Raw genomic sequence first — 14968 nt, 5'->3', positions numbered from 1 at the left:
GTCCCAGCACTTTGAGAGGCCGAGGCAGGTGGATCATGAGATCAGGATCAAGACCAGCCTGACCAACATGATGAAACCCTGTCTCTACTAAAAAATACAAAAATTAGTTGGGCGTGGTGGCACACACCTGTAATCCCAGCTACTTGGGAGGCTGAGGCAGTAGAATTGCTTGAACCTGGGAGGCAGAGGTTGCAGTTAGTCGAGATTGCGTCCCTGCGCTCCAGTCCAGGCAACAGAGCGAGACTCTGTCTCAAAAAAAAAAAAAAAAAAAAAAAAAAAAAAAGAAAAAGCAACCAAGGCAGAGCACCGAGAGGAGAGGTTTGGGAGATGGTTTAGTGAAGTAATCCATATTTTCTGATGATAAATTGGCACCCAGTCAATTTATTCATCAGAAAGGAATACATCGGCCTGGTGTGGTGACTCGTCCCCTGTCTCTGTCATCGTCACCAGCAGGGCAGAGCCTTGAGCCAGAAACCTCCAGGGGGCCTAAGTCAGGGGGTGGGTCCCCCGCTGCAGAAGGGTGGAACAGTCGCTCAGTGCCACCCCAGAGGTTGCACCGTGCCCAGCGCCAGGGTCCAGCTCCTGGATCGCAGGTCGAGGAGGGGCCGGGAGTGGCTATGTCAGGCGGGCTTCTGTGGTATGGCGCCGCCCATGTTCCACGGGTGGCTCACTGCAACCTCCGCCTTCTGGGTCCAAGCTATTTTCCTGCTTCAGCCTCCCTAGTAGCTGGGATTACAGGAATGTGCCACCATGCCCGGCTAATTTTGTATTTTTTTTTTAGTAGAGATGAGATTTCTCCATGTTAGTCAGACAGTTCTGGAACTCCTAGGCTCAGGCAATCTGTCCTGGGATCAGGACTGTGTGATCCTCGGCAGATCGCCTGAGCCTAGGAGTTCCAGACCCGCCTGACCAACATGGAGAAACCCCGTCTTTACTAAAAAAAAAATACAAAATTAGCCTCCACCATGGACTCAGGTACAGCTCCTACCTGAACATGGCACGCAGCAGCAGGGGCTGCAACCCTGACACTGTCAGCGACACCAGCAGCGCGAATCCTTGGGCCAGAAGCCTCTGGGGCGCCTAAATCAGGGGGTGGGTCTCTGACTGCAGGAGGGCGGGAACTGACCCTCAGTGCCACCCCAGAGGCTGCACCGTGCCCAGTGCCAGGGTCCAGCTCCTGGATCGCAGGTTGAGGAGGGGCCGGGAGTGGCTATGTCAAGCGGGCCGTGTGGCATGGCGCCCCCCATGTTCCGTTCCAGGGAGGCCCGCCAACACGGAAGTGCCTGAGCGGCAGTTGCCACCTGCACGCGGTGCCTGGGGAACGTGGCCAGGGCGCGTGTCTCCTCAGCCTGCTGAGCTGCGCATGCCCTGATGGCTAACGGCTCTGCTCTGCGCGTTTCTGCTGAGAGAGGCCTGAGTGTGCAAGAGCTTGGCGAAAACAGAACTTTTTACGGGTGTCAAGGCACTGCGTGGACTGAAGAAGGGCAAGGACGATCTGGGTGGGAGGGGGCGGGTGGTGGCTGGGGAAGGGCTAGCGGGAAGCTAGGGCCAACGGAGGGGTTTGGGGGAGGGCGATCCGGAGGCGCGGGCTCTCTCTAGCAGGTTGCCGCAGCCATGCAGTGGCTCTCTCCAGTTGGTGGTGGCAATGACTTGCCCACGGGCCAGGAGCGCCCGAGCCCCTTCAGCCAGCTAGTGTACACCAACAACGACTCCTACATCATCCAGTACGGGGATCTTAGAAAGATCCATAAAGCTGCCTCCCGGGGCCAAGTCTCAAAGCTGCAGAAGATGACCGTGAAGAAGAAGACCATCAACCTTAATGTAAAAGACGCCAGGAAGAGGTACCAGGCCCTGCTTGAGCCGGGGTTGCAGAAGGAGATGGTGGCTGCAGGAGGATTTCCCCTTCAGAGTCGGGGGCTGGGGGGCCTGGGGAGGAAGGGAGCAGGTGGAGGAATGGCTGACGGCAGGGCGGCCACCATGGGCCCCAGGGTCTAGGCCTTCTTCCAGGGCAGGCCCCCAGGCCTGGGACGGGGGCGCCCTGCTGGGCAGAAGGCCCAGGCCACCTTAAAATCAACCCCAAACTTTAGCTGCTTTCTCCTTCACTCCTACTTCCTCTCACAGAGCACTGTGTAGAGAATTTTAATGATTTAACTCACAAAATTAAGTACATACAGGATTTTACTTTTAATGTACAAGCTTTAAAAGATAATGTTAGCTACATTATGAAATGGTGCATAATGAAATAATTCCCATAATATATGTACTTCTTGGCTAAACATTCTTTGGATAAAGTCCAATATCCATTTTGATATCAATGAATGTCTATGTAAATATGTTCTTTGCTGAGGGACCTTAGAAGGAAACTTTGAGGTGGGAAGATGGTTTATGTTCTTGAATTTAAGAAGACTGATTTTTCTTAAGATGCGAGTTCTTTACAATTTTACATAAACCAAATAAAGTTATCAACGTTTTAACATTTTTTGAATTACACAGGCTTTTACTATTGTGATGACATTTTACATATTTTGTAATGGAGTAGAAAAGTCTTGCCCTTCTAGATACCAAAATGCGCTATTAACTTGCGCAAGATGGGCCGGGCGCGGTGGCTTACGCCTGTAATCCCAGCACTTTGGGCATCTGAGGCGAGTGGATCACCTGAGGTCAGGAGTTCAAGAACAGCCTGGCCAATAAGGTGAAACACCATCTCTTACAAAATCACAAAAGTTAGCCAGGCGTGATGTCGGGTGCCTGTAATCCCAGTTACTGGGGAGGTTGAGGCACAGGAGTCGCTTGAACCCAATAGGTGAAGATTGCAGTGAACGGAGATCCCACCACTGCAATTCAGCCTAGGTGACAGAGAATCTCTCTCTCTCTAAAAAAAAAAATAATAATAAATAAAAAATAAAAAAAATAAAAAAAAATCACAAATTGTTTACTAACAGCTGAAAAGACAGGTAAATTAATTGTGACAGAATAGAAAATCCAGAAACACCCAAACATATGTAAGAATTTAGAACTTGGTAATGGTCACACTTTATACTAGTAGGAAAAGAATTCGTTTCCTAAGTAAAATGCCTGCTTTTTGGAGAAAATTAGATTTTTATGCCAGAAAATAAGTTCCTGATGGAATATAGATTAAAAGTTTTTAATGTACAAAATGATAAAAATAACAGAAGAAAACATATATGCCTATTTACACAGATATATTTTTATGTTGACAAAACTTTTCTAAGATTGTCAGAAGCAAGCATTCTGAAGGCAATTTAGTAAAACAAAAATTAAACCACCCTGCATATGAGAAAAAATAAAAGGCAGCATACTTGTAAAAATATTTACTATATGTGTGTGTGTGTATATATATATATTAGATTTAAAACTCTTCATTTTATAGAGAATTCACTCAAATCAACAAAAATCCCTCTAATTTAAAATTGGGCAATTTAAATTAGAGATCTAAATTGCAGATCTAAAAAAAGTACTTGGCCTGTAATTTAAAATTGGGCAAAGTCCTTTTTTAAGATCTGCAAGTGACCTATGCACAAAGGAAACAAATTTAGTGTTCCTGGTTAGGGAAGGCATTTAAGTTAAAAAAGGAGTCAAATACTGTTCTCTATCCACAAAGTTTGTGTGGATAAAAAGCAATGATATAGTACTCCTTAAAGTTTAAGTTGCAGATGACTTTTCAAATAGACAATTTGATGGTAAGTACCATATTTAAAAAATTGTATATGCCCATTAGTGGTCAATTCTATTACACAAAAATATTTTTAGAAAATAATGAAACATACACACAATTTCTTTTCTGAGCACTGCTTGAAATATCAATGTATTAAAAATCCATTTAATGGCTTTTATAAGTACATTTCAGTGAGTTTACAGCATGGGCTAATATGTGATCACTCAAGGTAGAAATATATTCAGAAATATGTTGACATTTGAAAATGTATTTTGGTATACTAAGTGAGGGTAAAGTAAAGTTCAGTTTGATTATACATACACAGACTATGGTCTTGTGTTATCTGAAATTATGTACAAAATATAAAATTTGTTAAGGACATTTGTTTTTATATAAAATGTTTTTCCTTTTTATTATCTTTGATTTCTGCATTGAGCATGGACAATGCTATTAGTAAAAGTTTATTATTAATAAAATAATTTTTGGGAGGAGCAGCAATATGAATTTTACAGAGATAAAATAGTTTCTTGCTTTCTATATTTTAATTTTTATTTTTTGTGGATTAGTATGTTCTGTGAACTTTTAGCATCTTCAGAAGAGAATCATTTTATCTGTGCTTATTGATTTACATATTTTATTAGACACATTTTTATTATATAGATTTATTACATGTCAATAACTATAGATTAATCGCTTTAGTGTAGTGTTATTAGAAAAATAAAAGAGCAAATATAAGTGCTTTATTTATAGCAGTTTTTTAAGATACTGAACTTCCCAACTGTATTGATCCATTCTTTTCATCCATTTATCGCATGTAAGCTGAATGCCTATTATGTAGAAGATACATTCTAACTCTCAAGACCCTTTCATCCTTAAAAATTTCACACTTACTTGCTCAGCCTGAGCAAAGTGAGAGATTTAAAATTGGAGTATTAGGATTGAATCTCAATTGAAGCTTTTCCTCTCATCTTTCAAACAAAAACACTTCTGAAGTGAGAAACTAGTAATTTTGGAAATTTATAATAGCTTTAAATAGCAATATTAATCATTGGAAATACCTAATTTACATGTATTCTATAAATCTAAATAGAATTTACATACATTCTATAAATCTAAATACAGAATTAGATGAGCCATACCTATTTATTTGAATCCCAAGTTTCCTTTGGCTTGAAGCTTTTAAAATATTAAAGAAGTACTGTGTTTTAATAATTTGTTGTTTTTATTTCAACTCTCCTTTTGCTTAGTACTCTAAAAGGCTAAAATTTTTTTCAGTGTTAATCCTGTGACTAGGACTGCCCTTGTCCTGTTGTATATACTATATTCCACTTCTTGGAAGGCACTGTGAATTGTGTGATGCCTCCTTATTTTATGCACCAGTAAAAGATTGTTTAAATTTCTGCCAAACATAGTGGTAATAAATAATGAATTATAAGTGGCATTTCAATCAGAAATGTTAAAATATGAGAAATTGAGCATCTTAGAATCATTAAAACACAATGTTATCTCTAACCTTTAAAACACACCACAAAGTAGGCATAATTGCACCATTTTACTTAAAATATTGTCTTTGTTAAGCAGTAGTAATAATTATAGTATCTAACAATTACCGAGCTGTTACATGTGCTAGGAACTCTCCAAAATACTTTGCATAGATTCTCATTGAGGCATCATAGTGATAACCTGTGAGATAACTGCTGTATTCATCTTCATTTCATTGATGAGAAAATTGAGGTGCAGAAAGTTTAAGTGACAGCTAGAAAGTGAAAGACCTTAAAGTAATATTCAAGCCCAAGTTGAACTGAATCCAAAGACCAAGCTCTTTCTATTTAGATGGACCACTCTTTCATTAATGCAGTGAGTAGTGAGAGCAAATGAATGCTGTACTTTCTTCAGGAGAATATTAAATATTTGTTTTGAAGGCAGAAAAAGAGCATGGCATTTAATGTTTACAATTACATAAATAATTGTATGTTTTGAGACAGTGGACTACACTTTGCCAACAAGCCCTCTCACTCTCATAGGACTGCTCTACACTGGGCCTGTGTCAACGGCCATGCGGAAGTAGTAACATTTCTGGTAGACAGAAAGTGCCAGCTTGACATCCTTGATGGTGAAAACAGGACACCTCTGATGAAGGTAAACAGTAGCCAGTTTTTTTCAGCAGGAGATAGATTTAGTTTAAATACATAGAATAAAAATGAATTTATCTCATTGAAATACAACTAGTTTTGAAACCTGTGGAATATTTATTTTGATTTCCTATACTTTATAATTTATATTCTTTATAATTTATATTATAAATTATTTAGTTTATAATAATTCTTGTTTTAATACTGACAGGCTCTACAATGCCAGAGGGAGGATTGTGCAAATATTCTGGTAGACTCTGGTGCCGGTCTAAATATTATAGATGTGTATGGCAACACAGCTCTCCATTATGCTGTTTATAATAAGAATTTGTCAGTGGTGGCAAAACTGCTGTCCCACGGTGCAGTCGTCGAAACGCAAAACAAGGTAGACATTAACCAATGTTATTTTCAAAATATTTGAAATCCATTTGTTTTAACATTAACATGTGTACGGTTTTTTATATTTGGAAGCTCAAACATTCCTTGAATGAAAATAGCTTGAAAGAAGTTAATTGTCTAAGATTTTACTTCAAATATTTATGTTTTTACAAGAACTATTAGAGAGTATGGCTTTTCTGTGCATTGATGGTAAATATTTGAATTTGTTAAAGGTAAAAGTTTTTCAAATATTCTTTCCCACACAAGTGTTTTTTTTCTTTCCAGTTAGTGTAAAACTAGAGGAAAGCAAAATTTGCCTGCATAAATTGAGTCAACATGTAAAATTTAGGAAATATGCAGAAATCTGGGTTTCCTCTTAAAGGATTGAATCTGGTGTCTCTTGAGCCCATATGACTGTTTGGCATACTATGAAGACGTTCTAGCTTTACATAAAGCATATGTTTCCAGTTTGCTTCTGTGCCCACCTAGTTACATCACTTACTTGACTTATCTCTTTTGCCTCTGCAAATATTTCAGTTATCAATTCCTCTTTCATAGTATATTTTGGTAAAGATTTCAAGGTATTCAAGACAGTTGATAGGTGTTTATAATATATAGTTTGTATAGTTTATATTTTACATTAATTCATTAATAATGGGGTTGACTTCTAGAATTTAGAAGACTTTTTAAACAATGATTTTTCTGTATATAAACCACAAATAATTATCTTCTATTAAAATGCCTTTAAGCCTTTTTAGATTAATCATGGTTATATTTGAATAGGTTATGCCTGTTGCAGAAAATATTACATCCTTCTCCTCAGAATTGTCCCTTAAAATTCAAGTGATTTAGTGGCTTGTATTATGCTAATCCATATAGATGAGTTAGAACTTTCATTAATAAGTCATTTTATTCATATTTTTGATATTTTGCTAAAAATTAAGTAGCAACTACATAGAAACCAGAATAAAAATGGATTGTTGCATTTTAAGAAGTAGATATGCATTAGAATCTTAGGATTATCATTATAATTGAGAATAAACTTTCATACTGAATTTTTAATAGCTGAGATAAAATTCTATTTTCTTGTAATAGGAGAAACCCCATGGACCATTTAATAATAAGCAATCAAAGTTCATTTGAAGCCAATCTCTTTTAATTTAGAGTCACTTCCTTAGTGACCCATGTAGAACAGGTGTGCTTGACATCGGCATCTGGGATCTTGGGATTATTGATAGAAGAGAATCAAGCGAGTTGGTATTACCCAAAGGAAACCTCCATTTTTCTTGGGAAACTTTCAGATCTGTATCCCTGAAATTATAATTTGTCAAATGTTAATGTCTACCACAGAAATATATTGTCAAATAAGGAATAGTCAAAGCTCAAGTCATTTATTGAATAATGGACATTTAATTCACAGTTTTATAATATTTCTTGAAAATACATAATGGTAGAATCTGTTGAGGTATAGTGCTTCTGGTAAGGTAATTATTCTTTGGAATATAGTTTAAGAAACACTGCTTTAGAAGTAACAATTTAGATTACTAATTTAGTCAAAAACAAAGTATTTACTACTATGTCTTAGGGTTTAAGGATATAGAGATAAAAGATACAGCCCTTGCCCTCAAGAAGCTCTTGGTTTATATGGGAAACCATAAAATCATTATAATATAATGATTTTGGAGATAACCAGAGTTAACATGGTGATGCAGAGGCTGAATATTTACAAGGGAAGGTGCAGTGCATGGGAAAGCACAGAAAAGGGACAAAGAAGGGACTGCTATTGACTTACTTTCTATTTTATGTGTTTAAGTTCATAGGATTTTATATAAGGTTTTCAGTTCAGCTGAGAAATATGTAATTTCCTGAATTTTAAATTGTTTTGCTATTTTACAGGCTAGCCTCACACCACTTTTACTGGCCATAACGAAAAGAAGTGAGCAAATTGTGGAATTTTTACTGACAAAAAATGCAAATGCGAATGCAGTCAATAGGTTTAAATGGTATAGTATTTCTTTTTTTATTAAAAAACACTTGTGCAGTGTTCTAGAGTAATAACACTTGTTCTAGAGTAATAACAATTTAAAATAACATTTACTTAAAATTATTAAATTATAGTGAAAATATCAACACAAATTATCAGAAGAAAAGCAATTATTTTGACTGGTCAACATAAAGAACAGTATATAGTAGGATTTATCTTCTCTTATTATATTGACTGATTCCTATGTGTAATCTGATGTTTTTGGTTGCATTATCTTCTGTTAGCTACAGTGGTTCTCTATTAGTTTTAAGAAGTATGAACTTTTTAAGTTTACTTTATAATTCAATATTGAATGATTAACACTTTTATAGTATTTTTCTGACTTCTGTTTTTTATACACTTTTTAAAAAATGCAATATTTCCTGGGCATGGTAACTGTCGCCTGTTATTCCACCACTTTGAGAGGCCAAGGTGGTTGGATCACTTGAGGCCAGGAGTTTGAGAACAGCCTAGCCAACATGGTGTAACCCCGTTTCTACTAAAAATACAAAAATTAGCTGGGCATGGTGGCACATGCCTGTAGTCCCAGCTACTCGGGGGGCTGAGGCAGGAGAATCGCTTGAACCTGGAGGCAGAAGTTGCAATGAGCTGAGATAGTGCCACCACACTCCAGCCTGGGTAACAGAGCGAGATTCTGTCCCAAAGGAAAAAAAAGCAAAATTAAATAGAAATAGGAGTTTAAAACCATTTTGTCTTTAGGATAACTGTTTGCTTTAAGTTGTTTCATTTGAAGAATATTAATTTTAGGTTATCCCTATGTGACTATTAATTGCTATCACCAGATACTGTGAATTTATTATTATTTTTCCTTTTTTATTCATAATGTATTTTTATTTTTAATTTGTATGGGTAGAGGGAAGAAATACATCTTTAATTGGATTAACATTTTAGTTAATTAAGATAAGCCATAGGTGAGTAATAAAGAGAAAAGAGGCTTTTGATTCATACAAGACTGAGTTTAATTTCTAGCTTCCTCACTTGATAGGTGTGACCTTGCAAGCATTACTTAATACCAAGTATGATTTTCTATATGAAAAAGAGAATAATAATATGTCCTTTAAGGATGATTGCATTGAAATAACATTATGAATATCAACAGCATTTAATTCAGGATCTCATACATTCTTATCAGCATCATTAACTAAACTTACCATGACTACTACTAATATCATTATTCCTAATATTATTTTAAGTCTTCAGATTGCTGTCACTGGTCTGACTTCTAGCTGATTTTGAAGTATAAACTATTACATCAGACTAAGGAAGGAATAGATAATTCTTCACTTAAATCTTTGCCTCTGTTAGATTAGTGAACAGAGCATAATTTCTTGCCCCTCAAGGGACTTTATATTAGTCAATTCTACTATGCCATATCCCATTGGGACATGAGTCTTTTTGCTCCTTCCTTTAAGCCTTCGTGGTGATTTACAAGGATAAACATTTGAGCACTCAAGATATTTATGTTTGTTAGTACATGTAAATGGTTAATTCTACACTGACAGGCACATATTAAATTGGTTCTGCTCATAATAATGAAGTGATCTCTTTGTTATTTTAGCACAGCTCTCATGCTCGCTGTATGTCATGGATCATCAGAGATAGTCGGCATGCTGCTTCTGCGAAATGTTGACGTGTTTGCTGAAGATACGTGTGGAATGACTGCAGTACGTTATGCTATTGCTTGTGGATTTGATCAGTAAGTGTTTACATTTAGAGGCTAGGTGAGATTTTATAGTTTGTTTCAGGTAGTTTTTGAATGTGAGTTAGTTCACTTCATCAGCCAGAAACTAGGCAAAAAGCTAGACTAGTTAGGAGTATCGTGTCCAAGATTCTTTATTTAAGGACTTTCAACAACTTTATCCCTAATGTTGTCTAGTTGATTTTTCTAATTAGTTATTTGGGTCTTGAAACGTCCACTTTAGCAGAAAACCTGATAGTGTCCCCTAGGGGCTGTCTTCCATATCTAAATACTTGAATTTTTTAAAAAAAATCCAAAGGGTTCCCTAAGTCCAAGGAAGACATTCTTTTTGTATAAGTCAAAAAGATTGGAGGCGGAAATCGCCATATCTCAAGTAAGTTGGTTAGATTTAACAGAGTTCAGCCTCATCCATCATTGACCAGTCTTCATGTATAAAAGTAGGAATTTTGTTGTTTCCATTGATTCTGTTGCTGCACCATTGCCATTGAAACTGCTCCTGCAGTCTGGTAATGATTGACCTTTGTGACCTTACTGACATAGATCCCTCAGCCTTTATGGTGATCCATATGTAGACTTCAAAGTCATTAGTTTTTTAAAGTTCACATACATATTCTCAGCCATTATTTCCAAAGTACCAGCACCCTGCTCTGGCAGCTAGGACTTTTAACTTTAGCCACCCACATAGTGAGCAAATTGACCCTTCTCCTCCCACTCAAAACCTGATGTGAAACCCACATCTTAGCCTGGACTTGGCCTAGACCTTCATGGTAAGTTATCCTTTGAATGACTTTTTTCTATTTTCTCTAGCAAATATTAGTTGTGATAGTTTAAAACTGTAAGACAGGTTGAAATAATGTTACAGGAATAAATTAGAGATCCATTTTTATTTTGTTACCAGATCTATATCCCTGGCAATTTATATCCCGTGAGGCACCATTTTATAGGTAGTGGAAGGCCTCATCTTATTCTGTAAGATCCTATGTCATCTTTCCAAATTTGTAGTCGGTTCCAACTTGTAGTTGTCCCCTCAAGTGATTCTTTTTTCCTAAAAGCAAAAATCTCCCATGCTACTTGCATCTCTATCTCGAGTTTTTAAAATATTTTCAAATTCTGCATTACCATGAAGCCATTCAATAGACTTCACTCTATCTCAAGTAAGTTAGTTAGATTTAACAGAGCTAAGCCTCATCCATCATTGATCAGTCTTCATGTGTAAAAGTTGGGATCTGTTCTGGCTTCAGTGGTACATATACTAAAATTGAAACAATGTTGAGAAGATCAGCATGGTCCCTGCACAAGGATGGCACACAAATCTGTGAAGTGTTGCATATTTCTTGCAGTCCCCAAAAAGGACGTTTGACTACTTTCTAACTAGCTCCAAGGAAACGGTGTGAGTCAAAGCAAAATGCGTGACACCAAGTATTGCAGTTGTGATTTTCATACAAAAAATATTTATGTAAGGTGATGTATGAAATGAGATGTGGTGAGCAACACATAGGATCTTCTGTGCAAATATGTTGTAAGTAGGCATCTCAGAAATGAGAAAATAAAAACTTGCATCTTCTTTGTGGAACTTACAAAAAATAGTGGTAGGGTTTTGTCTTCCACAGCAGCTGGAAATGAACATAGTGACTAAGCCTCATTTTAACAAAGATTTGTTAGTTCAGGTTTAAGGAGGTAGATAAAGGGTCGTAGTAGTCCGAGCCAGATGCTGACATCTATTAGTTTTCTGCCCTTGGTGTGACTGATGAGCTCAGTAATAGAGGATAATCAGGTTATCCAATTTGATGAATTAATACATTTATAAATAAATTTCATTACAAATTATAAAATAGCTTAGATGCCTTGAATTACAAGCCACAGAGACTAGAACATCTAATAACCAAAAGTAGGAATTAATAACAGAAAACTGCAACATTTGAACATTATAACCTATGAAGAAACACTTTTTTAAAAAAATTAAATTTATTTTTTGTAGAGACACGGTCTTCCCTTGTTGCCCAGGCTGGTCTTGAACTTCTGGGCTCAAGCAATCCTCCTGTCTCAGTATCCCAAAGTGCTTGCATCACAGGCATGAGCCACTACACCAGGCCAACACATTGGGTTTTATTGGGAATTTTAAAATAGTTTCAGCAACAAGGTTCAAGAACAAGTTATTTCATTGCTTCACTATTTCTTTGAGCATTTAAAAAATGTTATCTCGTTAAATCTTTATAATAACCTAGTGAAATGAGGCTCTAAAATCCTCATTTTTAGAAGACATTGAGCCTAAGAGAAGCAGCTTGTTCAACAAAAAGTACCTATTGGTAACATGCTAGAACTTTTTCTGAGTTAGGAACATTTTCCATTAAGCCAAGCTAACTGTAGTTAATTTACTGAGTTATACTGCCCTCAATTCATGACTATTTCATCTTACTTTAATTCTTCTTTAATTAGAAACTTAATAAGTTCGTAGAGCTAACAAACTTAAAGTCTATGGAATAAGTAATGTTCTGATATTAGCTCTGATATTGTCTGAAATACTCTTAAGAACTTAATACATTTGGTAAATGTTTTTTATAATATCAGTGTTAAAATAGTAATTTTATTTATTACATTTTAATACCTAGCATTCATCAACAACTTTTGGAATATATACGAAAATTATCTAAAAATGCCGGTCCAGGTAAGACTTCTGATAGTAAACTACTCTTGGTGGTGCTACCATAAGATTATGGAAGTGTTGATCACAAAAAGGCAATTCAAAAAGCAATGTGTAAATAGCATGTGTTTACATATGTACATATGTGTGTGTGTGTATATATATATGTAGCTTTAATTTTTAGTTTATAATTCAGAATTAGTTAATAATTTCATTGTAGGTAGTTTATAATCTCAAAAAAATATTATCTGAAAAAATATTTGTTTAATTATGGTCCCTAAAATCCTATATAATACTTTTCTATACATAAGTAATGCAATTTTTAAATTTGTATATTGTATGTTTCCTCAATTGTCCTAACAACTTAGGCTTGTTATAAAATGTATAACCCTTGTTGTGATTGATGAGCTCAGTAATAGGGGATGCTTAGGTTAGCCAATTTAAGCAGCTGAAAATCTGCTTCATATATTAACGAATTCATATATTTATAAACAAATTTTATTACAAATTATAAAGTAGCTTACATGCCCTGAATTACAAGCCACAAAGAATTGAACATCTAATAATGAAAAGTAGGAATTAATAACAGAAAGCTGTAACATTTGAATATTATAACCTGCGGCGGTCTGTCCTACAGATGATTGAGACACATACCCAGACACCCATATTCAGTGAAAGAGCAGCAAGGGTTCTGAACTGATTACAGACACCAAGGAAGGTGCTGTAAAGAGTCAGCAGCCACAGTTCTGGCTAGCTGGCCCTGTGGGCATTTATTAGCAAAGTTTTAATGACAAAGGCTTTGAGTCAACACACCTGTGGGTAATTAATCTGGTCACCCCCCACCCCAGGAGAGCCATCCTGCCCATGGGTGATCAAAAGTTAGTCTTAAGACCACATAAGTAAATAAGCTATTTACATAAACTACTTTACTTTCCTTTGTACCCACTTTAAGCTATTTACTCAAGGTAAGAATTAGGCTGCTTTCAGCCATAACCTTATCTTGAGACTTTTACAAAACCCTCTGGCCTTCCAAGAAGATTTGTGTCTATGTCCTATAACTTCATATTAAAATGTTTTTCACCAGCCTGACTGAACTCCCACAATAACCGATGAAGAAACACGGTTTTTTAAATTAATTAATTAATTAATTAATTGTAGAGACAGGATCTCCTTATGTTGCCCAGGCTGGTATTGAACTTCTGGGCTCTATTTAATTTTTACAATACATAGTTTGGATTTAGTAAGTGAGAATTAATTACAGTTGAGTCTTGAGCAATGAGAGTTAGGGTGCTGATCCCCCATGTAGCTGAAAATCTGCTTCATATGAAAATCTGTTTCTTTTTACTCCTCCAAAACTTTACTAGTAGTCCACTGTTGATCTGGAGCCTCACTGAAAGCATAAACAGTCAATTAACTCATAGTTTCTATTTTATATGTAAGCTGGAAGAAAGAAACTTTTATAAGAAAGAAAAAATATATTCACTATTGAGTGGAAGTGAATTATTATACATAAAGGTCTTCATTCTTATTTGCCTTCATGTTAGTAATCTGATAAGGAGGAGGCAGAGGAGAGATTTGTCTTGCTATCTTGCAGTGGCAATGGAAAAGAAAAATCTGTCTATTAGTGGGCTGCTACAGTGAAACCCTTATTCAAGGATCAACTGTGGGACATAGTGACTTGTGTCACTAAAAAAGTAACTATCTTTAGAACTTGAAATTTAGTAATACTTTTCTGGCACCATAAACAAATGCCAACAAGAATCACAAAACTTAGCCAGAGTGCCTCAGTACCAATAGGAGATTATTTTTCAAAGATACTTACTGAATGTAGAAGTCAGAAAAGCAATTTTTTTGTTGAGAAGCGCAGGTTATGTTACATAGTCTTGTACCAACAAGGTCTCACTATTATCAACTTCATTCCCCCTAAGTTGAAACCAAATAAGATATATTTACTTCATTAGAACAAGATATGTTGTTCTATCTGCTGGATAATTAGTGTGTTAATAGTAATTTGTTACAACAAGAGACTGTTTTTCTAATAGTCAAAATATTATCATTATAAATATTCAAATAGCTTAACTCTAGGCTCAACAAATTATAATAAAGTTACACAAATTTTTCATAAGAACAAAAATGCTACTGTGATACCTAAATGTGACATAATGCATTGTATAATATGAACTATATGAGCACTTATTTATTATATATTTATCAAAGGTCCTCTATAAGTTAGGTTTTGCAAGTTGCAAGAGACAAAGGTAGAATACACATTGTTTGGGTCTTTGAGGTTCTCATAATACAGTACAGGTGTCCCTATTGAATTTCTGCATTTTTCCAACAGAATTTTCTAAAAAATATTTTTTATTCATTTATCCACTTGTCCACTTAACAACTGTCA

The 14968-nt window shown here is 36.1% G+C and overlaps 1 protein-coding gene and 1 non-coding gene across 2 annotated transcripts in view; both read left to right on the top strand.

The window, feature by feature from the left end:
• Nucleotides 1–1614: 1614 nt before the first annotated feature.
• The window catches only part of LOC106996187 (ankyrin repeat domain-containing protein 30A-like), a 72066-nt gene continuing 58712 nt past the window's right edge, over nt 1615–14968 (top strand). The window contains exons 1-6 of the mRNA XM_077947954.1: nt 1615–1841; nt 5701–5815; nt 6020–6193; nt 8083–8189; nt 9789–9926; nt 12539–12594. Of these exons, the coding sequence (XP_077804080.1) occupies nt 1615–1841; nt 5701–5815; nt 6020–6193; nt 8083–8189; nt 9789–9926; nt 12539–12594 (817 nt within the window). The remainder of the gene's footprint in view (nt 1842–5700; nt 5816–6019; nt 6194–8082; nt 8190–9788; nt 9927–12538; nt 12595–14968) is intronic.
• LOC114670282 (U6 spliceosomal RNA) lies at nt 11158–11264 on the top strand. The gene has a single exon (XR_003719750.2). It is a non-coding gene; the product is annotated as a U6 spliceosomal RNA (small nuclear RNA).

The sequence above is a fragment of the Macaca mulatta genome, chromosome 9 (genome assembly GCF_049350105.2).
Source record: "Macaca mulatta isolate MMU2019108-1 chromosome 9, T2T-MMU8v2.0, whole genome shotgun sequence".
In the NCBI taxonomy this organism is placed as follows: domain Eukaryota; kingdom Metazoa; phylum Chordata; class Mammalia; order Primates; family Cercopithecidae; genus Macaca; species Macaca mulatta.
The sequence above is the reverse complement of the archived record's forward strand: the minus strand, read 5'-3'. Positions and strand labels throughout refer to the sequence as shown.